Here is a 25,339-nt window from a genome sequence, read left to right on the forward strand (position 1 = left end):
CCTTCGCAGTCTTAGCTGAAGCCTAATGTAGAGAAGGGCTTATCTCCAGGAGATTTGTGGCTGTGGGTTTTGTCTCATGGAATGAACTCAACAAAGTTTATCATAAAATTAGACCATCAGAAACAGCACAGGTTTTGAATGAAAGGAGCAGAGACTGTACCAAATGAAAGGAGCCTGTGGAACCCTAAATTCTACTGGCAGGAAGCAGAATGAAATAAGTATGCAACTACAAACAAATGTAAAATGATAGCGGACTCAGGATGTGGAAATACTATTCTAGAGTATAGAGTCGAGAACCATGGAGAATTATTCCCATGCAGGAGTATGACTGAGTCATAACCAGAGAACTTCCTACATTTGCCTGGATGGATTTCAGCATTCTTATGTGGCTCCTTTGTGCTTCCCATTTTCTTTTTTTTTTTTTAATGTCCACAGTGGTTATCCTATGCCTGTCCCCCCTACTGTGTGTCGGGTGTATGTGGGAGCAGATAACTTTCTCTTTAGTTCACAGGTCTTCAGATTATGGGGAACTGTACTTAAGGACTGTACTCAAATAAATACACACCAGGAGGTTTGTCACACTGGAACCTGGAGACTAGAATATCCATGAATCCATACTGATACACATAAATGAAAAAAACAAATGGGGGGGGGGGTGGAGAATAGACAAGCCTATACAGAAAAATTCCAAACAATTTCTGTATCTATTATGCCTTCAGGGAAGTGAAGCATAACTCCCTACCCCTTAAGTTTGGGTTTCACAAAGTGACTTACTTCCAAAGACTAAAGTACAAAGAGTGGAAGTAAAAAGGTAACTTCACAGTGAAGACACCTGGGAGATACTATCTTAGCCAGGAAAACACTATTTTAGTCAGGTTATCAAGATTAACCTCATCACTGATAAGTTGGTATTATACACAATTGATAAGTTGTTGAGATATATCTCTGCATTGTTCTTCCCAAAAACTCCTAGCCCCCATCTAACCTGAGAAAAACATCAGCAGAACTGAAATGGAGAAACAGCCTACAATATACCTGACCAGTACTCCCTGAAATTATTAAAGGTCATCAAAACAAGGAAAGTCTAAGAAATGGTAATAGCCAAGGTGAGCCTACCAGACATGACAACTAAATGTAATATGGTATCCTGGAATAAAGAGAAGACATAGGGAAAACTAATGAAATCTGAATAAAGTACCAAAAAAACCAAACCCACTGCTGTGGAGTCAATTCCAACAAAGAGCCACTCTATAGGACAGAGTAGAACTGCCCTGTAGGTCGCCAAGGCTGTGAATCTTTACGGAAGCAGACTGCCACATCTTTCTCCCTCAGACCGGTTGGTGGGTTGGAACTGTAGTCTTTTCGGTTGTGGTTACCAACCGAGCATTTTAACCACTGTGCCACCAGGGCTCCGAATAAAGTATGTAGATTAGTTAATTATGATGTATCAACATTGCTTCATTCGCTGTGACAAATGTACTATAGCAGTAATGTAAGATGTTAACAATACAGCAATCTAAAACTATTCTAAAATTTATTTTAAAAGATGTTGTTGTTGTTAGGTGCCATAGAGTCGATTTTAACTCATAGCCACCGTCTGTACAACAGAACAAACCCTGCCCAGTCCTCTGCCATCCTCACGATTGTTGTTATGCTTGAGCCCCTTGTTGCAGCCACTGTATTTTGAGTGCCTTCCAACCTGAGGGGCTCACCTTCCAGCACTGTATCAGACAACATTTCGCGGCTATTCATAAAGTTTTCACGGGCGAATTCTTTTCAGAGGTAGACTGCCAGGTCCTTCTTCCTAGTCTGTCTTAGTCTGGAAGCTCAACTGAAACCTGTCCACCATGGGGCACCCTGCTGGTAATTTGAATACCGGTGCCATAGTTTCCAGCATCACAGCAACACGCAAGCCCCCACAGTAAGACAAATTGACAGACGCAAAAGATAGTGCTCATAAAAGGAATAAGGAGTACAAGAAAAAGTGACCTACCCTTCATTTTTCCCAGGTGTTGCCATCAAGGGGGTGGACAGAGCGGTAACAGTGAGAAGAGATGGAAACCTCAGAGATGGCACAAGGCTCCTGAGCTCTCCTCTTCTCCAATACCTCCTCCACCCCGGAGCCTGACCCCTGCGGAGTCCAGAGTTGTTCAGAGGGATCTTCATCCCCACACTGATGTCCAGACTCTGGGTCAGATATCTAAGCCAGGCTTACAGCGCAAACCCCTCCTGAGCCGTTCAGTGAGAATTCCAGAGGGTAGAGCGGCGCTCCCCCGTGTGGCCACTGGGTTGATAGAGCAAAATCAAAGCACTGCTTTTGCCTCCCCATGTGTTTGCCTTTTTGGTTTTCTCCATCATTTTTGTTTCCCATTTCATCTATTAGTATCTCAAGGAAGCGAACATGGCAAGTAAAATAGTGAAACCGTAAATATCTGAAAACTTCTTTAGGCTGTTCTGACACTTTCATTTGGCTTCCTATAGAATTCTGTGTTGGAAATACTTCTCCTTGGAGTCTGGAAGGCATTGTTTCAATGTCTTCCAGCTTCCAGAGATGCTGCTTTTTGTTCATCCTTGATGTTTTCAGCATCTCATCTTTTCCATCCTCTTTTGGAAATTTCATTGTGATGTGTCTTGGTGTGGATCTATTTTCATTTAATACGGAAAGGACTTAGTTGGGGGCATTTAAAGTGTAAATTTTTGTCTGTAAACTCTAAGACACTTACGTGAATTATTTTCCATCATTTCCTGCTCTCAATTCTTTTTGAAACTTATATTATCAGGTTGTAGGAATGTCTTGATTTATGCTATAAAATTTCTGTAGTTTTTCTCTCTTCTTTGCCATCAGTTTTCCATCTTGTACTACTTTGTGGGGAGTATAACTTTTATCTTCTAAATCACCTATTGATTTTTTCATTTCTATGATCCTATTTTTTAATTTCCAAGAGCTCTTTCTTGTTTTCTGATTGTATATAATGCATTACTATTTCGTAAATGTCGTATCTTTTCTTACATCATTTAGATATTACAGATAATAGCAGTATGCAACCAGTTAGGTTTCCAGGTTATCTGCTTTTATGACATGATGAGCTTTTCCCTCTCAGCACTTAGCTCAGGAGTGATTTTACATTTATCTTTGTAATTTTTTAAATAAATGCTCATCTTTTTCATACATGCCAGTTTCATACCTTGAGGGTCTCCCTTTTAGTTTTCACTGTTTCTCCGGTATGTATCAGAGTTCCTAACTCACCAAAAGCCTCAAAATATATGCTGGATGACTTGAGTGTGATTTGGGGAGTTAGTCAGACTGCCTCTTGATGTCCTGAGCTCTGAGCCTCGGAGTCCTCGGTCATGGGATATTCTGAGACCTTGAGACAGTCCGTTTGCATGGGATGCAGAGTCTTCAAACCTATCTGGGGGACAGGGAATCGATGGAAGATGAGTCAACAAGGCCTCTGAGAGAAAATGCCCTGGGTTCAAACTCACCTCCACCGCCTCCTTAAGTACTCTGAGTTTCCCTCTCCCTATTCATAAAAAGGAATGACATATAGGCTACCTTATGACTTTTACATAGAGGATTAATTTGACAGTCTTTGTAAAATACATGGTGTTATTGCCTGACATATATTAAGTGTTCCACTGTTCATAGCTGTCATCACTATATTGTTTATAACATTTAGGTTGTTTTTATTCTTTTGCTTTTATAAACTAAAATTCAAGGACCATACTTATATATATAATTTTGAAATCATGTGTGTCTTAGTTATCTAGTGCTGCTATGACAGAAATACCACAAGTGGGTGGTTTTCACAAAGAGAAAATTATTTTCTCACAGTTCAGGAGGCTAGAAGTTCAAATTCAGGGTATCAGCTCTAGAAGAATGCTTTCTCCCTCTGTCGGCTCTGGAGAAAGGTCCTTGTCTCTTCTGAGCTTCTGCTCCTGGGCAATCTTCATGTGGCTTGGCATCTCTCTTCCCCCATCTCTGCTTCTCTCACTTGCTTTTTTAATCTCTTTTATATCTCAGGAAAGACTGATTTAAGACACACCCTACACTAGTCCTGTCTTATTAACATAACAAAGAAACTCCATTCCCAAATGGGATTATGACCACAGATATAGGGGTTAGAATTTATAACACACATTTTGGGAGGACACAATTCAATCCATAACATTCCACCCACTGCCCCCCAAATTCATGTCATTCCCACATGCAAAATACATTCACCCCATCGTGTCATCCCCAAAGTCTTAAATCAACTCCAAATCTCAGCCTCTGAATCATCTAAACCAAATATGGGTGAGATTTCAGGCATATTCCATCCTGGGGCAAAATTCATCTTCATCTGTGAACCTCTGAAATCTAAAATACAAGTTATCTGTTTCCAAGGTATAATGGTGGAACAGGCACAAGGTAGACATGTCCATTACAAATGGGAGAAACTGGAGAGAGAGAGAAGGGATAAGAGGCACCAAGCAAGTCCAAACCTAAGCAGAACAATTTACGTTAGCTCTCGAGACTTGAAAACAGTCCTCCCTTCTTTTCGACCACCTGGGCAATGGCCCTGCCCTCTGGATTCTGAGTGGAGGACCCTTGGCCCTGGGCTTAAGGTCCCCCTTCTAGACAAACTGAGATGGCAACTCTACTCTCTTGGCTTTGGGTGGCCCTATTCTTCTACTCCATCTGAGTGTCAACTCCATACCCTGGGCCCCAGCAGTCTCTGTTCTTCTTTCCCGTGGGCTAGGCAGTCCTGCTCCCTCAGCTTTGGACAGTGGCCCCATCCCCATGGCACTCGTGAACAGCAGCCGCATACTATGGAACCTATTTGATGAAGATCTCTTCTAAAACTAGGAACACATGGTTCCACCCTTTGGAACCGATGCAGCCCTGCTTCCCATGTTCCTTGCAACAGTACTGCTCATCTCCAAGCTGCTCCACAGATTGTCCTTTTCTTTAGAACAACAGATGTACCTCCTTTGGCCTGTTTCCTGCCTGTAGAATTCCAACAGGCACTGTCTTCCCTTTCATTCTTTCTCTGTCTCCTGCAGTCTAAACTAATGGGTTTTCTGCTCTGGTAATTTGTTAGATCCATTTTTTTATTAGTCACAGGCCTAATCTCTTTAACAAAAGGTTGTGTAGCTAAGTCCTTGATGAAAATTCTAGACCACATGTCCTTAGTTTGTACAACAGAAATTTCCAAATCTTTAAGCTTTGTTCATTGTGCACAGTTCATTTTTCAGTCCATCTCTTTCCAATTGCATTTTGCTGTAAGCAGCAGGGAGAAACCACATGGCTCCTTTAAGGTCTTGCTTAGATATCTCCTCAGCTAAATATCCATGTTCATCACCTACAAGTTCTAACTTCCACCAAGCATTTGGACATAATCCAGGCAAGTTCTTTCCCACTGCATAAAAAGCATCACCCTCCCTCCATCATCTACTCACACGTTCATCATCTTCTTTCCAAGTCTCACCAAAAGCACATCTAACGTCCACGTTTCTAGCGACATTCCATTGTGGCACCAGCTGTGTTCTCCGAGCCTTCTCTGTAGCTCTCCGCACTTCCTTCGGAGCCCTAACCAGGTTCCTTTGGCGACCATAGTTCTACCAATGGTCTCTTCAAGGCAATCTAGGCATTTTCTATTCGGCACCTTAAAACTCTTCCACCTGTACCCATTACCCAATTCTAAAACTGTTTCATATTTTAGGTATCTGTTAGAGCAGCACCTCACTTCTCGGTACCAAATTCTGTCTTAGTTATCTAGTGCTGCTATAAGAGAAATACAGTTAATGGATGGCTTTAATCAACAGAAATTTATTTTCTTCACCGTTTAGGGGGACACACTGAATTCAGGGTGCCAGCTCTAGGGGAATGCTTCCTCTCTCTGTCAGCTGGGAGGAAGATCCTTGTCTCTGAGCTTCTGCTCCTGGGCAGTCTTCATGTGGCTTGGCATCTCTCTTCCCCCACTTCTGCATCTGTGCTTGCTTATTTAATCTCTCTTATATCTCAAAAGAGATTGATTTAAGACACACCCTACACTAGTCCTGTCTTATGAACATGTCAAAGAAAACCCTTTCCCCAATGGGATTATAACCACAGATACAGGGGTCAGGATTTACACACATTTTTGAGGGGACACGTTTCAATCCGTAACAGTGTGTGGTTATCTTAGGATAAACCCCTAAAACAGAAATTTTTTGTGTGTGTCAACATGTAAGCATGTTTGAATTGTTGATATATTTAGCAAAAATGTCCCTTAGAAATTTTGTACCAGTTTTTCATCCCATCAACCTCTATGACTGTATGTTTTACCGGCACTCTAGCCAACACTTTTGTTTATTTTTACCTTTGCCAAGCTAAATTTTTATTCCCATTTCTTTTTCCACATTTTTATTTTTACTCACATTGGTTTATTACTGATACTTTTTTTGACATTTGTATTTCTTCTTTTCCAAACTACTTTCTAGTAATCTTTGGTCATTTTCTAATTCGGACTGTTAAGTGTTAAAATACTGAACTGAAGAATGGAGGTAGAGGGGAGAGCAGCACTGACATCCACGAACTGATCTGCCACTCCCACCTACACTTCAGGTTGTTAGAAGCTGGCCTGGCACTCATAGCTAGGCCATGTTATTCTTCTGTTGGACATAAATCATCTCATAAGACACCAACATCAGACAAGGTCACTCTGAGACCATTTCAAATTGAGACAAAACTAGATCACTTCATAATTTTGAACATTGTTACCAACTATAGCTTCATCCTCACTCTAGTCTGCCCTCCTTAGAAATAAGATTTATTGAGATATCCAATCATGGAATTGGCCCAGCTTCCTAACTGCATTCAATCTAGAGCAAACCCTGATCCCTTCTACCCTCCCCAACTGACTTGATGGCAATGGGTAAAATCACCCAAGGAAAGCCAAATCCTGTAATAGGTTCTTTCTCACTCCCATATAAAGATGTCCCATGGTCCCCTACAGAGCGTATTCTCTCTTGCCAAAACATGTAATAAACACAACTTGTTCAACTACAGGTAAGGTCCCGGTGGTCTTTGGCTGAAGGACATTGGCACGTTACCCTTTTGTCTGTCAAATTGTTTTCTGTGTCTTTCAGTTTGATTATGAGCTTGTATTTGTATATTTGTGAGTTTGTGTTTGCCATAGAGAAGTTTTTCATTTTCCTTTATAGTTTTTCAACTTTGTTTCATGCTTAGAGAATCCTTTTCACTCCACAACTGTCAATATTTCATGTATATTTTCATCTAGGCAGAGACAATGAGGACAAGGGGTCTGAGGGTGAAGGGAAACAGAAAATATTTGAATTTGGGAGAAGTGGAGAGGGCAATAGTTAAAGAATTATAAGATGGTAGAATTCTAAGGTTTAAAGTTCATGTTTCATAATTTACCAAATATGTGTACAGGGCCTACAGGGTATTTGATATATGTGATATTCAATAAATACATTCTCTTGGGCTAAGTGAAGACTTTTTTGCCTCCTTATGTTCATCTGGTTAAAGAAAACAATGACACCACGGATTCCAATATTTAGACAAGGTTTGGCACCAAGAATGGACATTTGTGAACACTTGTGACCTTAAGATGAGAAGTCATGTTTTGGCTAATGTCTATACACTCTAGTTGTTATAAAAAAAAAAAAAAAAACCCAATACCTATTAATTAAATTTTTGTGGGCACTCTGTATTTTAAGGATATGCCTGAGACCCACGTGAAAAACCCATGGTTTTTAAATAAAGGTAATTTTAATATACTTCAATCCATAAATTACAAGTATTATCTTGGGAGAGAGATTGAAAATTCAGCACACCTTATAGACGTACTGTCAAATATGGCAGTACTGTCCAGTTGTGACTACTTGAATTAATAAAATTAAAGGTCAACTGCTCAGTTGCACTAGCCACATTTCAAGTGCTCAATAGCCACACGTGGCTACAGGCTACTGCAGCAGACAACACGGATATACAATACCTTCATCGCAGAAAGTTCTTGACAGCGATGCTCTTGATGGTTTATGGACCTCGAGTCAGGTGCCTTAGATTCATTTCTAATGAGGGGCCCTTACCATTTCCCCCACAGACTGCATCAGATTTCCAGCTGTCTGGGATATGGATCTACATTAAGCTGGTGTGTGACAAAACTAAAACACATCATGAGTGAATCTCTATCTGGTGCCTTCAGGCACAAATGTTCCCAGTTACAAAAAGGGAACATTGTTCCCTCTGCCTCAGTTTTCTGACTGAGAACACTCTGTGGCATTAAATTTCTGGTGGTAAGTTCTCTTCTAGAAGAGCCCATGGGAAGAGTCCTAAGTTAAGCTTTGGGAGGCAGAGAGTTCAGCTCAGGGAGAGGGATTCTGGGAGGTGAAGAGGAGGCAAAGAGGCTGTGGCCATTTAGGGGACTTCCTGGTTTACTCAGAACAGCAGCTTTCAAAGTGTGATCTGTGGGACTCTTAGAATCAAGGAGATCCTTTCACAAGATCCTTGAAGTCAGAACTGTTATTATAACATCACAGGCAATCCCCAGGTTACAAAGGAGATCCGTTCCCAAATCTGTCTTTAAGTCTAATTTGTAGGTATTCAGAACAGGTACATACAGTTCCTATTGAGAGTCAGTTAGTCAAATGTGTGTCTTAGAATACAGTATACATTTTACCTTTCTATGCATATAAAACAATTAAACACTTCTAAATACACTAAAACATCTTAAACACGAAGGGACTTCACAAAGCAGTGCAGGCATTCCTTATTATGAACCATTGTATTTAACTCAAATAGGTTTTACGGCAGTCCATTCTTAAGTAACAACCAAAAACCAAACCCAAACCCTTACCATGGAGTCCGTTCCAGCTCATAATGACCCTATAGGACAGAGTAGAACTGCCCCATAGGGTTTCCGAGGAGCTCCTGGTGGATTCGAACTGCCGACCTTTTGGTTAGCAGTTAACCACTACACCACCAGGGTTTCCTCTTAAGTAACAAAGGGGGGAAAAACAAAAACAAAAAAACAAACAAACCTGTTGCCGTCCAGTTGATTCTGACTCATAGCAACCCTATAGGACAGTAGACTTGCCCCATAGAGTTTACAAGGAGCACCTGGTGGATTTGAACTGCTGACCTTTTGGTTAGCAGCCATAGCACTTAACCACTATGCCACCAGGGCTTCCTCTTAAGCACAAGCTGTCCATAAATCTGATGTTCTTAACCTGGGAACTCATTGTACTAAGAAATATTTCGTCTTTCTCACTGTGTTGATACTTGCACTGAGGTAAATCAGCTGTGAACTTAGCAAAAATCAAAGCTGTGTCATGAAACTTCAATAGTAATGGTATTCTTCACCTTCACCAACCTGCAGGAAGAACACGAAAACCAAAGCAGTTTCACTTAAAGGTGTACTAACTGAAGCATTAAAAGTTATTAACCTTAGTTAAATCCTCCAGTCCATGTCCTTTCATATCCTAGGTGATGAAGTGGGAAGTATATATAAAGTGCTTCTACACTCCAAAGTAGGATGTTTGGCTCGAGGAAAATAATTTGTGATCCGAACTAGCTTCTTCTCTCTTTTTTTTTTTTAAATGGAATATCATTTTCACTTGAAAGAAGGAATGACAGAGAAATTATCTTGGGTATTTTTTTTTATTGGATACTTTATTCAAAATCAGTAATTAGCTAGCCTGTCACTTTAAGAGAACCAACTGATAGTATTGTTGTCAATGATAAAACGTAGCCTCTGAAGAGATGAGAATATTGGAAAAGTTGTATCCATCACAAGTTGACAGCTTTCTAAAATTTACAAACTTTTCTGCCGGAATCAGTGGTAATACTAACAAATGTGACTTGATGATATTTTGTAATGAAATCTGCCAACCGTGGAAGATCTGCACACTCAGTGACCTAATGCAGCAGTTAACAAATTCATGTCTTAGGACAAGGTTCATTCAATGTGCAAAATGGCCCTATGGGTTTTAATGAACAGAATACAAAATATTCAATAATAGGGTTTCTGACCACAACTAACCTTTAAGAAACTACCGCTTCCGTAGCTTTAGTGAAGTATCAGAGGTGAACACTCACAATTAGCTGGAAATGCTATTAAAAAATACTCCTCCTTTTTCCAACTTCATATTTGTGTGACCTTGATTTTTTTGTATACACCACAACCAAAATAACAGATTGAATGTAGAAACAGATAGGAAAATCCAGAAGCCTTTTATTGACACAGATAAGAGACATGCAAAGATGTAAAAGGATCCACTCTTCTCACTACATTATTTTGGAAATTATTTTTCATGAAAACATACTATGTTAAAGTTTAATGGGTTATTATTTTAATTTAAAATTTTAATTCTGCTTCAATTGCTCGTATGGTTAATATCGGTAGATGTAATCCACAAACAAAATCTGAGTTCCTCATTAATTTGTAATAGTAATAGAAATTCTAAGGAGCCCTGGTGGCTCAATAGTTAAGCTCTTGGCTGCTAACAAAGGTTTGTGGTTGAACACACCAGGCGCTCCGCAGAAGAAAAGACCTGCTGATCTGCTCCTTTAGAGATTCCAGCCTAGGAAACCCTATGGGGCAGTTCTACTGTGTCATACAGGGCCGCTATGAATCCACTCCAGGGCACACAACATCAACAATGTAGAGATTCTGAAATTAACAAAAAATTGTGACTTAAGCAGGTCCTGGCCTAAGACTTAGGAGACAGTGTGGTAAAGAAGGGTCGGTGCAGAAGGAGAGAGAGGGGTCTGGGTAAAGACCCAAGTCCCCAGGCAGGCACTCAGGTCCGACTGCGGTGTCAGGGGTGGGGTGCCCTAGTGTTGGGGATTCCCTGTCTCCCCAGCGTTTCACTTCTCACAACCTGTGTCAGTTCCTTCTGCCTGGACACACATGACGTCACCCCAGTTGTCACCACATTGGGTGTCCGATTTCTGGAGCAGCCAATCACGGTCACCGCGGTTCTGGGTTGTAAGGTCAGTTCCGCCTGGCGGGGATCCAAATTCTCCCTAGAACCCCAGTATCGGGGTCATGGTGCCCCCGACCCTCCTCCTGCTGCTCTCGGGGGCCCTGGCCCTGACCCAGACCCGGACGGGTGAGTGCGGGGTCGGGGGGGAAACGGCCTCTGCGGAGGGAGGAGCGAGGGGACCGCTCGGCGGGGACGCGGGACCCTCGGGGAAGCCGCCACCGCCCAGAGCCCCCACCCGCCCCTACACCCCGGCCCTGCTCCTCCCGCCGCCCGTTCTCCTCCCACGATCCCCTCACCCCTCGCCCCTCACCCCTCACGCCTCACCCCTCCCCGCCCCCATCGACCCCGGACCCGGGCCCGCGCGGGGAGGGAGGGGTCGGTGGTCTCAGCCGCTCCCCGCCCCCAGGTTCCCACTCCCTGCGGTATTTCGACACCGCTGTGTCCCGGCCCGGCCGCGGGGAGCCCCGCTTCATCTCCGTCGGCTACGTGGACGACACGCAGTTTGTGCGGTTCGACAGCGACGCCGCGAACCCGAGGATGGAGCCGCGGGCGCCGTGGATGGAGCGGGAGGGGCCGGAGTATTGGGACCAGGAGACACGGATCGTCAAGGACAACGCACAGTTTTACAGAAGGAACCTGCCGATCCTGCGAGGCTACTACAACCAGAGCGACGCCGGTGAGTGACGCCAGGCCCGGGTCGCAGGTCACGGGTCCTCGCGTCCCCACGGCCGCGTCGCCCCGAGTATCCGGTCCGAACCTCACCCCGAGACCGCGGGACAAGCCCGGGAAGAGCCGCGGAGATTCGACCCGGTTTCGTTTTCAGTTTAGAACCGTTTGGGCTCTGACCAATGGCGGTCCGTGTGGGGTGGTGGGGGCGGGGCTGAAGGCGGGGGGCTGAAGGCGGGGGCGGGGGTGACGGCGGGGGCGGGGTCAGGGTCTCACACCAGCCGGAGGATGTCCGGCTGTGAAGTGGGGCCCGACGGGCGCCTCCTCCGTGGCTATGAGCAGCACGCCTATGACGGCGCCGACTACATCGCCCTGAACGAGGACCTGAGCTCCTGGACCGCGGCGGACACGGCAGCTCAGATCACCCAGCGCAAGTGGGAGGCTGACAAGTATGCAGATCAGGTCAAGGCCTACGTGGAGGGCAGGTGCCAGGAGTCGCTCCGCAGATACCTGGAGAAGGGGAAGGAGTCTCTGCAGCGCGCAGGTACGAGGGGCTGTGGCGCCTCCCAAACTCACTTTGAGTTGGGACTGTGTCCACCCTTGTGGACTTTCAAAAGGAAAATGGAATAGACGCCAAAATGCTACCCCTTTCTCTGGGTGTGGAGAGTGAGGAGTTAGCCCAGAGTTCCAGATCCTGTACCACAGAGCAATCCTATAGGGTCGCTACAAGTCGGAATCGACTGGATGACAGTGGGTTTTTTTGTTTGGTGGTACCAGAGAGAGACTTGGCCAGAGGAGCCTTCCTTTCAGAGATGGTAAAGGGACCCACTGACTCTGGGGATAGGATAGTAGGGGAGATAATTCCTGACTGCTCAGAAGCTCCCCTTGATCCTGGCATTGACCTTGAGAACCACCAGGAACTTTTTTTCTCAAATCTTGTTCTCTGCCACATACCCGATCAGTTTGGAGGTCTGATTCCAGCTTTTCTGAGTTGCTCAGCCTCCACTCAAGTCAGAGCTAGAAATCCCTGTTCTCAGATACCTGGAGCCTCCTACTCTGGGCTGCCTCACCCTGATTCTCGAACTTTCTTTGGAATAAGATTATCCCAGATTCCTGGTCCAGGCTGGTTTCTCACTCCCTCCCCTATCTCAATTGTCCTGTCCATTCTCAGGATGGTCACATGAGCACTGCTCAGGTAACCCATGGGAGGTGATGGGAAGTTCCTGAATTTTCTGACTCATTCCCTCAGACCCCCCCAAAGCACACATAACCCACCACCCCATCTCTGACCGTGAGGCCACGCTGAGGTGCTGGGCCCTGGGCTTCTACCCTGCGGAGATCACCCTGACCTGGAAGCGGGACGGAGAGGACCAGACCCAGGACATGGACCTTGTGGAGACCAGGCCTGCAGGGGACGGAACCTTCCAGAAGTGGGCAGCCATGGTGGTGCCCTCTGGAAAGGAACAGAGATACACATGCCATGTGCAGCATGAGGGGCTGCCCAAGCCTCTCACCCTGAGATGGGGTAAGTGGGGGAGGCAAAGAGGTAGCTCCTTCTCGGCGAATCAGGGGTCCCTGTGGGCACAGCAGCAGGGTCACGGCCTCTCACTTTCCCCTCCCTTTCCAGAGTCCCGTTCTCAGTCCCCCGCCATCATCATGGGAATCATTGCTGGCCTGGTATTCCTTGTGGTCATTGTAGCTGTGGTGGCTGGAGCTCTGATCTGCAGGAAGAAGAGCTCAGGTAGAGATAGGGTGGGGCCTGAATTTTCTTGTACCACTGCAAGTTTCAAACCCCAGATAGGAGTTTGCCTGCCTTCTGCCCCTCATGTGAAGCACCATCCACACACTGCACGTACCCAGCCTGGGGCCTTTTGTGCTAACGCTTATTCTTTTGTAAAGCACACGTGAACGTGAAGATAGATTTTTTTCACCTTGATTCTGGTGATGGGGACCTGATCCCCGCAGTCACAGGTCAGAGGGGAAGGTCCCTGCTGAGGACAGAGCTCTAGGATGGTGATGGGTCCAGTCCCAGCACATCTCTTCTATTCTTGTTTTCTGATCCTGTCCTGGGTCTGTAGTCACAGTTCAGAGGTCCACAAATAGTTGACTCTTCAAGAACCTTATGGTTCTCACTCCTTTCAGTCTCTCAAAGGATGTTTTCTTCCCACAGGTGGAAAAGGAGGGAAATATGCTCAGGCCGCAAGTACGTATAAGGAGGAATGTAATTCCCTGAGACCCTTGGGATAGTGTAGATGGGACCCCATGGGTAGCCCCACCCCGTAATTCCTCCTTTAGCCTCCCCTCCTCCTGTGGCCTCTGACCAGATCCTGTTTTTTATTTCTCCAGGTAACAACTGTGCCCAGGGCTCTGATGTGTCTCTCATGGCTTGTAAAGGTGAGACCCTGGGGGCCTGACATGGGGAAGGGGTTGGAGCAGTGGGAACACAACTTGGCTATGGGTATTCTTTGTATTTGGACATTTTGAGCATGTGGTGGGCTATTCAGTATATCAACACTTAACAGTGACTGACCCAGATATGTTTGTGATTTCTTTCTTCTGTAGCATGAGAAAGCTGCCTTGTGTGGGACTGAGTGATACAAGATCTGTTCACCCCCCTCCCCCTTTGCAAATTCAAGAATCCTGACTTCTCTTTCTGGAGTCTGAATGTGTCTGTATTTCTGTCAGCACAAGATGAAGACATAGGAGACTAGCCCCACCGACCGAAGAGGACCCCCTCCCTACACTGACCTGTGTCTATTCACTGATCAGCATTTCTATTCCATCATGACAGGGCTGGGAGGTCCCCATCCCTGTTGTAACTTCTTGTTGCTCTGAGAGGCAGTATCTCACTTCCCTTTTGAAAATGAGAGTCTGGATATTAATTTGTTTTTTCAAAATCTTGCAATGAAGTGTGGTTGATGGGTTAATTAAAGGAAACGAAAATTCTGAAAATTTAACAGGCAATACAAAAAGTCTTGATAACCTTCCAGAATCCTGTGTTTGCTGTGTTGAGTCTGTTGCAGGCAGAAGAAAAGAAGACCATGGAGTAGCTCAGCGTGGATGGGGCCTTTGCCCCTTTGATGCTCAGTACTTTGTTGGCATTGACATGGTTACCTCTTAGCTGGGTCATCCTCACTGCCCTATTGTCCTTGTCCCCTTAGTAGAACCTTGTCCCACCAGGACCTGTGATCACAGGGACTCAGATATCACCTGGGCCTTGTCCTGTCTCCAGGATGCTGGACAGCTATGACTTTGTATGGCTAGTCAGCCTGGGTTCAGTCCAGGCCTAAGCTTCAGCCATTATTATTGTGTGGTTATTTTTGTGCCTTGTTTGTTGTAGAGGTTTATGTCTGTTCTCGTACATGAGAGCTTGTTCTTGGTCCCATCCTCCTCTGGGTATCCCCATCACTGAAAGCACGGGGAGTTGTTTTCCTGTCGTTATTCCCACAAGGCCCAGGGTGGCCTCTGTGCCCGGGAGTCTCTGTGGTATCGAGAAATGAATTTTCAGACTACCCCACCTCTTTGCCTCCTTCTAGGACTGTCCTGGATTATTCTTTGCATTTTCCCCCAACCTCTGGAATTAGCAGAGGAGAGGGATCTGGTAGTTTTACATCTTGAGAAATTCCTGTTGTGTTTCCATCTTCTGCTCACCTACCCTCTCTCCCTGCTCTTAGCACTAGAATCCTAGTGCTGGCTCCTTCCAAACAGATGGCTATCTAAAGCAGACTCTCATTTACATTCACAGTTGATTGGAAAAGAGGGCCCCTAAGCCTGGGATTGTTCCTTTCTGAAGATGGAAATGAACTTGTGTGCTGTAGTGAGCAGGGGGGTGGCCGAGGAAGGGAGGGAGGAGAGCAGCCCTTGTGAGAAAAGTTCAGGCAGCATTAACATCAGTGTGACTGGATGTCGTGCTGTAGCTGCCACAAAACAGCATTTGGTCTGAGGTTACATTGATAAGGTCACTGTCTTTAGAATAGGGAGGTGCTGTATACTACAAAATCATTACTCTACTGATATTTGTTGAGTGTTGACTACATAACACGATTTTTGCATCTGGGAAACATAAGTGAGCTAAAAACACAAAAATTGTCAGCCTTGTGGATCATGTGTTCTAGTGGAGAGAGACAAGCTATCGACTATGAGCATAGAAATAAGGAAAATGTTTACATTAGAAGGCAGTAAGTGCAGTGGGGAAAGGGACCCAGAGTGTGGATGTATGGGGAGAGAGAAGACGACTGCTATAGTCGGGTAATCAGTGTGGGTCTGTTTGAGAAGGTGAGCTTTGAGGGAAAATTTGAAGGACATGACACAATTAGCCATGACCATGTCTGAGGAAGTTCTTTCCATGCTGGGGGAATATTCAGTGCAGACACATTAGGGCAGGAGGCTGTCTGTGTTCTGGAAGTAGCAAGGAGGCCAATATGGCTGCAGCAGAGTCATTGAGATGAAGTCAGAGGTACAACCAGACCATGTAGGCCTTGAGGATTTGGAAGAATTTTTGGCTTTTCCTCGGGTAAGATGAGTGACAAGACAGTTTTGAGCAAAAGAGAAACATGGTACAACTTCTCTTCTAAAAGAATCACTCTGTCACACCAGCAAGGCTGGCATTAATCCAAAAAACACAAAATAATAAATGTTGGAGAGGCTGCAGAGAGATTGGAACTCTCATACACTGCTGGTGGGAATGTCAAATGGTACAACCACTTTGGAAATCTATCTGGCGTTATCTTAAACAGTTAGAAATAGAACTACCATACAACCCAGAAATCCCACTCCTAGGAATATACCCTAGAGATACAAGAGCCTTCATACAAACAGATATATGCACACCCATGTTTATTGCAGCTCTGTTTACAATAGCAAAAAGTTGGAAGCAACCAAGGTGTCCATCAACGGATGAATGGGTAAATAAATTGTGGTATATTCACACAATGGAATACTACGCATCGATAAAGAACAGTGACGAATCTGTGAAACATTTCATAACATGGAGGAACCTGGAAGGCATTATGCTGAGCGAAATCAGTCAGAGGCAAAAGGACAAATATTGTATAAGACCACTATTATGAGATCTTGAGAAATAGTAAACCTGAGAAGAACACATACTTTTGTGGTTACGAGGGGGGAGGGAGGGAGGGTGGGAGAGGGTTTTTTATTGATTAATCAGTAGATAAGAACTGCTTTAGGTGAAGGGAAAGACAACACTCAATACATGGAAGGTCAGCTCAGTTGGACTGGACCAAAAGCAAAGAAGTTTCAGGGATAAAATGAATGCTTCAAAGGTCAGCGGAGCAAGCGCGGGGGTCTGGGGAACATGGTTTGTGGGGACTTCTAAGTCAATTGGCAAAATAATTCTATTATGAAATCATTCTGCATCCCACTTTGAAATGTGGGGTCTGGGGTCTTAAATGCTAACAAGCGGCCATCTAAGATGCAGCAATTGGTCTCAACCCACCTGGAGCAAAGGAAAATGAAGAACACCAAGGCCACACGACAACTAAGAGCCCAAGAGACAGAAAGGGCCACATGAACCAGAGACCTACATCATCCTGAGACCAGAAGAACTAGTTGGTGCCCGGCCACAATCAATGACTGCCCTGACAGGGAGCACAGCAGAGGACCCCTGAGGGAGCAGGAGATCAGTGGGATGCAGACCCCAAATTCTCATAAAAAGACCAAACTTAATGGTCTGACTGAGACTAGAGGAATCCCGGCGGCCATGCTCCCCAGACCTTCTGTTGACACAGGACAAGAACCATCCCCGAAGACAACTCATCAGACATGAAAGGGACTGGTCAGCGGGTGGGAGACAGATGCTGATGAAGAGTGAGCTAATTATATCAGGTGGACACTTGAGATTGTGTTGGCAACTCTTGTCTGGAGGGGGGATGGGAGGATAGAGAGAGAGGGAAGCAGGCAAAATTGTCAAGAAAGGAGAGACTGAAAGGGCTGACTCAAGAAGGGGAGAGTAAGTGGGAGTAGGGAGTGAGATGTATGTAAACTTATATGTGACAGACTGATTGGATTTGTAAACGTTCACTTGAAGTTTAATAAAAGTTATTAAAAAAAAAAAAAAAGAATCACTCTGGCTGCTGTGGTGAGAATAGAGTTGAGAGGGGCAAGCAAGGCAATAGGGAAAACCGAGAAATTTGGGTACTATTCCAGCTATAGATATTGGTCACTTAAACCTGGGTGTGAGCAGTGGAAATAGTGGAACATGATGGCATTCTTGATATAGGTTGAACTTTCAGGACTTCCTAATGGATTGCATTTGGAATATGAGAGAAAGAGAGGAGTCAAGGAGGACATCAAAAGATGGTTCTGATGTCCACAAAAATGGGAAAGACCCTGGAAGGAGACTTTTTGAGGTGGTGGGGTGGGAATCACAGGCTGTCTCAGTTTCAAAATCTGAGATAGACATACAAGTGAAATTCTCAAAAATAACCAAAAAAGAAAAAACAAACCTGGCTTTCATTACAGCTTATAGCAACCATTACATATACATTAAACAATGTAATCAAAAAGCAAGATAATCTGACCACACGCAGACACTTATACACAAACACAAAACAAACTCCAACTATATGCTGTCTACAGCAGACACATCTTATATTCAAAGGTACAAATTGATTGAAAGTAAAAGAATGGAATATAATATATTGTGGAAACAGCAACCACAAGAAGGTCCTAGTGGCTATACTAATATCAGAGAAAATAGACTCTAAAATAAAAAATCTTACTACAGTTGAAGAGGGAGATTTTATAATGTTCAAAGAGTCACTTTATCAGAAGGATGTAAGAATTATAAATGTATATGCACCTAAAAACAACATCAAAATAGACTAAAGAAAAAACATAAAAATGAAGGAAGAAATGGACAATACAACAATAATAGTTGAAGACTTCAGTATTCCATTTTCAATGGATAGAACAACTGACAGAAGATCGACAAAGTCTTATCGTTGATCAAGGTTAGAAGACTAGAACAACCCTATAAACCAACTCTACATAAGGGACATCTATGGAACACTCCACCCAATAACTGCAGAATATGAATTCTTCTCAAGTGCACATGGAACATTCTCCAGAAAAGAACATATGCTATGCCATAAAACATGCCCTAATAAATTGAAAAGAATAGAAATAATACAAATTATGTTCTCCAACCACAATGTGATGTAATTATAAATAACTAACAGAAAGAAGCTTGTGAAATTTACATATATGTGAAAATGAAACAACATACTCTTAAATAACCACTGGGTCAAAGAAGAAATCAAAACAGAAATTAGAGAATACTGTGACGTGAATGAAAATGAAGACACAACATACGAAAACTTACAGGATTCCATTGAACTCCTTTAAGACATTGGGGAAAAAAAAAAGAGCAAACTAAACCTAAAGGAAGCAGAAGGAAGGAAATGATAAAAATTAGAGTGGAAATTCATGAAATGGAGCATGGAAAAACACTACAGAAAAAAAAACACAATTTGGTTCTTTGAAAAGAATAAAAAGAAAAAAATGACAAAACTTGAGCAAGACTTGCCAAGGGAAAAGGAAAACTGAAATTACTAAAATCTGGAATGAAAGAAATAAAAAGGATTTGTAAAATTTATTCAGAAATAAAAATGATCATAAGGGAATTGTATGAGGTCTTTAAAGTGGTAGAAAGCAAAGATGTCACTTTGAGGACAAAGGTGCACCTGACCCACACCATGGTATTTTCAGTCACCTCATATGCATATGAAAGCTGGACAATGAATGAAGAAGACCAAAAAAGAATGCCTTTGAATTATGGTGTAGGCAAAGAATATTGAATATACCATGGACTGCCAGAAGTACTGCACAGATCTGCCTTGGAAGAAGTACAGCCAGAATGCTCCTCAGAAATGACGGTGTTAGACTTGGAAATGTTATCAGGAGGGACCAGTCCCTGGAGAAGAACATCATGCTTGGTAAAGTAGAGGGCCAACCAAAGAGAAGTAGACCCTCAACAAGATGGAATGACACAGTGTATGGAATGATGGGCTCAAGCATAGCAACGATTGTGAGGATGGCATAGGACCAGGCACTGTTTCATTCTGTTGTACGTAGGGTTGCTATGAGTCAGAACTGACTTGATGGCACCGAACAACAACACTCTGAACAATTGTGTGGCAAAAGATTAGATAGCCTAGAATAAACAAATTCCTATGAAGACCTAAACTACCGAATCAGACTTGAGTAAATAGAGAGTCTAAGTAGAACAACAACAAGTAAAGAAATTGAATTAACAATTAAAAAAAATAAGAAACTTCCCATGTAATAGCCCAGGCTCAAAGGACTTCACTAAATAATGCTATCAAACATTGAAATAATTAATACCAATTCTTCACAAACTAGTCCAAAAAATAGAAGAGGAGGTAATGCTTCTCGACTCATTTTACTAGGCCGGTATTATTTTGATATAAAAGCCAGAGGAAGATATCACAAGAAAAGAAAATCCTCAACAAAATGCTAGCAAACCAAATTCATCAATATATAAAAATAGTTTTACACTATCATTAAGTGGGATATATCCCAGGAATGTAAGATTAGTATAACACCCAACACTAATTAATGTGATACATCCTATCAACAGAATAAAAAACAAAAATTACATCATCTTCTCAAGAGACATAGAAAAACCATCTGACACAATCCAGCACCCTTTCATGATTAAAACACTCAACATAATTAAAACACTCAACAAACCAAAAATAGAGGTATACTCCCTTACCACGATAAAGGGCATCTTCAAAAAACTCACATATGCCATCATACTCGTCATTGGTGAGTGATTAAATGCTTTCTTTCTAACTTCAGGAACAAACACAATGTCCGCTCTCACCATTTCTATTCCACATTGTACTGGAGGTTCTAGCAAAAGCAATTAGGCAAGACAATGAAATAAAGAGCATCATATTGGAAAGAAAGACTAATATTATCTCCATTTGCAGATGACATGATCTTGTATATACAAAATCCCAAGGAATCCACTAAAAAGAAAATAAACAAGACCAGCAGTTTTGCAGGATAAAATACTAATACATTAAAAATCTATTGTATTTCTATACACTTGGAATAAACAATTTTGAAATGATATTAAGAAAACAATTCTATTTACAATAACATCACAAAAGAATAAAATAGGAATAAATTTGACAAAAGAAGTGCAAAACCTATACCACAAAAACTTTAAGAACAAAGTCTGTAGCTGGAAATTAAGAAAGACTTAAAAATAAGACATCCAATGCTCTTGGATCAGAAGACTGAATATTATTCTGATGGCAACACTCCCCAAATTGATGTATGTATTCAATGCAACCTCCATTGACATGCATTTCTCAATTTGCAGAAATTGACATTTTGATCTTAAAAATCACACAGAAATTGAAAGGACACAAAATGGCTAAAAAACTTTCTGATTAGAAAACTTACTACAAAGTTACAGTAAGCAAGACAGTGTAATAGTGGCATAAGGGCAAACATATACATCAATGAAATAGGACTGAGAGTCCAGAAATTAACCCTCAGATTTACAATCATTTGTATTTCAGTGCCAAGAGAATTCAATGGGAGAAAGAATATTCTTTTCAACAAATGATTATGGGAAAACTGGATATCCACATGGAAAAGAATCAAGTAGGGCTTTTACAGAATTATCTCAAAATGGAACAAAGATCTAATTGTAAGAGCTAAAACTATAAAACCCTTAGAAGAAAACATAGGCATAAAGCTTCATAACCTTGGATTAGGCAATGGTTTCTTAGATATGATACCAAAAGCACTATTAATAAAAGAAAAAATAGATAAATTCGAGTTCCTGAAAACTAAAAAACTTTATGCTTCAAAGTATGCCATCAAAAAAGTCAACATACAACTCCCAGACTGGGAGAAAATATTTGAAAATCATGTAACTAATAACCCCCAAGTGTCTGTTAGTTTGTCATACTGTGGGGGCTTGCATGTTGCTGTGATGCTGATAGCTATGCCACCAGTATTCAAACACCAGCAGGGTCACCCACGGGGGACAGGTTGTAGCTGAGCTTCCAGATGAAGACAGACTCGGAAGAAGGACCCAATGGTCTACTTCTGAAAAGAATTAGCCAGTGCAAACCTTATGGGTAGCAGAGAAACATTGCCTGATATACTGCCAGAAGATGAGCCCCTCAGGTTGGAAGGCACTCAAAAGATGACTGGGGAAGAACTGCCTCCTCAAAGTAGAGTCGACCTTAATAATGTGGATGGAGTCAACCTTTTGGGACCTTCATTTTCTGATGTGGCATGACTCAAAATGAGAAGAAACAGCTGCAAACATCCTTTAATAATCGGAACGTGGAATGTAGGAAGTATGAATCTAGGAAAATTGGAAATAGCCAAAAGTGAAATGGAACACATAAACATCCATATCCTAGGTATTAGTGCACTGATGTGGACTGGTACTGGCTATTTTGAATCAGAGAATCATATGGTCTACTAGGCTGGGAATGACAGCTTGAAGAGGAATGGTGTGGCATTCACTGTCAAAAAGAACATTTGAAGATCTATTCTGAAGTACAACACTGCCAGTTATGGATAATATCCATAGGCTTAGAAGGAACATCAGTTAATACAACTATTATTCAAATTTATTTACCAATCACTAAGGCCAAAGAAGAAGAAACTGAATTTTTTTTCCAATTTCTGCAGTCTGAAATTGACAAACATGCAATCAGGATGCACTGGTAATTACTGGTAATTGGAATGAGAAAGTTGGGAACAAAGAAGAATCGTTAGTTGAAAAATACAGCCTTGGTGATAGAAATGATGCTGGAGATTGCATGACAGAATCTGGCAAGACCAATGATTTCTTCATTGCAAATACATTTTTTCAACAACATAAATAGCAACTATACTCATGGACCTCACCAAATGGATACACAGGAATCAAATAGACTACATCTGTGGAAAGAGACAATGGAAAACCTCAGTATCATCACTGAGAACCAGGCCAGGGCTGATTGCAGAACAGACCATCAATTGCCCACATGCAAGTTCAAGCTGAAACTGAAGAAAATCAGAGCAAGTCCACAAGAGCCAAAATGTGACCTTGAGTATATCTCATCTGAATTTAGAGACCATCTCAAAAATAGATTTGACATATGTAACACTAACGTTCGAAGACGAGACGAGTTGTGGAATGACATCATACATGAAGAAAGCAAGAGGTCATTGAAAAGACAGAATAGAAAAAAAAGACCAAAATGGATGTTAGAAGAGACTCTGAAACTTGCCCTTGAACGTTGGGTAGCTAAAGGAAAAGGAAGAAAAGATGAAGTAAAAGAGCTGAACAGAAGATTTCAAAGGGTGGCTGGAGAAGACAAAGTAAAGTATTTTGATGACATGTGCAAAGGCCTGGAGATAGAAAACCAAAAGTAAGCAACATGCTCAGCATTTCTCAAGTTGAAGGAACTGAAGAAAAAATTCAAGCCCAGAGTTGCAATAGCGAAGGATTCTAAAGGGAAAATACTAAATGATGCAAGAAGCATCAAAAGAAGATGGAAGGAATACATAGATGCGCTGTACCAAAAAGAATTAGTCAACATTCAACCATTTCAGGAGGTAGCATATGATCAGGAACTGATGGTACTGAAGGAAGAAATCCAAGCTGCACTGAAGGCATTAGCAAAAAACAAGTCTCCAGGAATTGACAGAATACCAATTGAGTTGTTTCAACAAATGGATGCAGTGCTGGAAGTGCTCAATCATCTATACCAACAAATTTGGAAGACAGCTACCTGGCCATCCGACTGGACGAGATCCATATTTTTGCCTATTCCCAAGAAAGGAGATCTAACCAAATGCGAAAACAATCGCACAATTTCATTAATATCACGTGCAAATGAAATCTTGCAGAAGATCATTCAAAAGCGACTGCAGCAGTGTATCGACAGGAAACTGCCAGAAATTCAAGCCAGATTCAGAAGAGGACGTAGAACCAAGGATATCATTGCTGATGTCAGATGGATCCTGGCAGAAAGCAGAGAATACCAGAAAGATGTTTATCTGTGTTTTACTGACTATGCAGTGGCATTCAACTCTGTGGATCATAACAAATTATGGATAAGAATGGGAAGAATGGGAACTCCAGAATGCCTAATTGTCCTCATGAGGAACCTGTACATAGATCAAGGGGCACTAGTTTGAACAGAACAGGGGATACTGTGTGGTTTAAAGTCAGGCAAGGTGTGTGTCAAGTTGTATTCTTTCACCATACTTATTCAAAATGTATGCTGAGCAAATAATCCAAGAAGCTGGACTATATAAAGAAGAACGGGGCATCAGGATTGGAGGAAGATTCATTAACAACCTGAATTATGCAGATGACACAACTTTGCTTGCTGGAAGTGAAGAGGACTTGAACCACATACTGATGAAGACCATAGACCACAGACTTCAGTATGGATTACACTCCAATATAAAGAAAATAAAAATCCTCACAACTAGACCAATAAGCAACATCATGATAAATGAAGAAAAGATTGAAGTTGTAAAGGATTTCATTTTACTTGAATCCCCAATCCACACCCATGGAAGCAACAGTCAAGAAATCAAAAGACACATTGCATTAGATAAATCTGCTGCAAAAGACCTCTTTAAAAGTGTTGAAAAGCAAAAATGTCACCTTGAAGACTAAGCTGCACCTGACCCAAGCCATGGCATTTTCAGTTGCCTCATGTAATGCAAAAGCTAGATGTTGGATAAGGGAGACCAAAGAAGAATTGACGCCTTTGAATTGTGGTGCTGGCAAAGAATATTTTATATACCATGGACTGCCAAAAGAACAAAAAAATCTGTCTTGGAAGAAGTAGAGCCAGAAACCTCCTTAGAAATGAGGGTGACGAGACTTGGTCTCACATACTTTGGACATGAGGGATCAATCCCTAGAGAAGGACATCATATTTGGCAAAGTGGAAGGGCAGCGAAGAAGAGGAAGACCCTCAGCGAGATGGATTGACACAGTGGCTGCAACAATGGGCTCGAGCATAACAATGGTTGTGAAGATGATGCAGGATCGGGCAGTGTTTCATTATGTTGTACATAGGGTAGCTATGAGTAGGAACCAACTCGATGGCACCTAACGACAATAACAACATGGTAACTACTATAGCATAGACAATTCTGGAACCATAAAAAGCAACAAACAGTAATCTAGGAAAGATTAATTTCTGCAAGGCAAGGCTCGCAAGCATAATATTGCTTTCCTGTGTGATAGTTAAAGAGCCCTGATGGGCTTGATTTGGTTTTTGTGTCATATTTGGAAAACCAGATTTTCCCCGTATAACTTAATGGAAAGGCACCTGCAATGAATTATTTATATAGCTCTCATTGGCATACCTTCATGCCACAGAACAGTGGTGCCACTGTGCCAGTAGCCTCATTGGCATTGCACTGCCAGATCACATTTCTCAGAATCTATATCACTAACCAAAAATTCAAATACATTCAATTACTAAGTATTCATTCCAATACTGAGAACACACAATATCAAAAAAAGAAATTAAGGAGAAAAAATGTAGTAACAAATTAATATGGCCCTTCTAACCATAGTCTTGAAACGTCCTTCAAATACCTGGGTGGGACTATGCAAATCAGATGCTTGTGGCTCACCAAGGGGATTCGATAGCTTAGTAATAGT

The 25,339-nt window shown here is 42.4% G+C and overlaps 2 protein-coding genes and 2 long non-coding RNA genes across 10 annotated transcripts in view; 2 read left to right on the plus strand and 2 right to left on the minus strand.

Annotated features, from left to right (window-relative positions):
• LOC126073164 (patr class I histocompatibility antigen, A-126 alpha chain-like) overlaps nt 1-25,339 on the plus strand; it is a 374,107-nt gene that overhangs the window by 267,720 nt on the left and 81,048 nt on the right. For 3 of the 7 annotated variants that reach the window (XM_049879959.1, XM_049880361.1, XM_049880450.1), the window contains exon 8: nt 14,203-14,632. The exons of 3 other annotated variants lie outside the window; for them this stretch is intronic. In XM_049879959.1, the coding sequence (XP_049735916.1) occupies nt 14,203-14,207 (5 nt within the window). In that variant the 3' untranslated portion in view covers nt 14,208-14,632. Of the gene's footprint in view, nt 1-13,810; nt 13,844-13,986; nt 14,035-14,202; nt 14,633-25,339 lie in introns of those variants that run through there. One more of the 7 variants, XM_049880528.1, reaches the window with a different exon arrangement.
• Nucleotides 1-25,339, minus strand: part of LOC126078246 (uncharacterized) — a 562,403-nt gene that overhangs the window by 265,772 nt on the left and 271,292 nt on the right. The window lies entirely within an intron of this gene.
• Nucleotides 11,012-11,858, plus strand: LOC126078006 (popy Class I histocompatibility antigen, A-1 alpha chain-like). The gene is made up of 2 exons (XM_049887970.1): nt 11,012-11,100; nt 11,381-11,858. Exons 1-2 carry the CDS (start codon nt 11,037-11,039, stop codon nt 11,656-11,658), a joined length of 342 nt encoding a protein of 113 aa, XP_049743927.1. The 5' UTR covers nt 11,012-11,036; the 3' UTR covers nt 11,659-11,858.
• Nucleotides 12,895-25,339, minus strand: part of LOC126078206 (uncharacterized) — a 191,356-nt gene continuing 178,911 nt past the window's right edge. The window contains exon 3 of the long non-coding RNA XR_007517996.1: nt 12,895-12,989. This is a non-coding gene — a long non-coding RNA (uncharacterized LOC126078206). The remainder of the gene's footprint in view (nt 12,990-25,339) is intronic.

This window comes from Elephas maximus, chromosome 1 (genome assembly GCF_024166365.1).
Source record: "Elephas maximus indicus isolate mEleMax1 chromosome 1, mEleMax1 primary haplotype, whole genome shotgun sequence".
NCBI classification, from domain to species: Eukaryota; Metazoa; Chordata; class Mammalia; order Proboscidea; family Elephantidae; genus Elephas; species Elephas maximus.

What these genes read in the sequence shown, in the direction of transcription:
- LOC126078006 (XM_049887970.1), top strand. Translation starts at nt 11,037, where the DNA reads ATGGTGCCCCCGACCCTCCTCCTGCTGCTCTCGGGGGCCCTGGCCCTG. An exon ending in CCTGACCCAGACCCGGACGG is followed by an intron (nt 11,101 to 11,380) that starts GTGAGTGCGGGG and finishes CCCCGCCCCCAG; the next exon opens with GTTCCCACTCCCTGCGGTAT.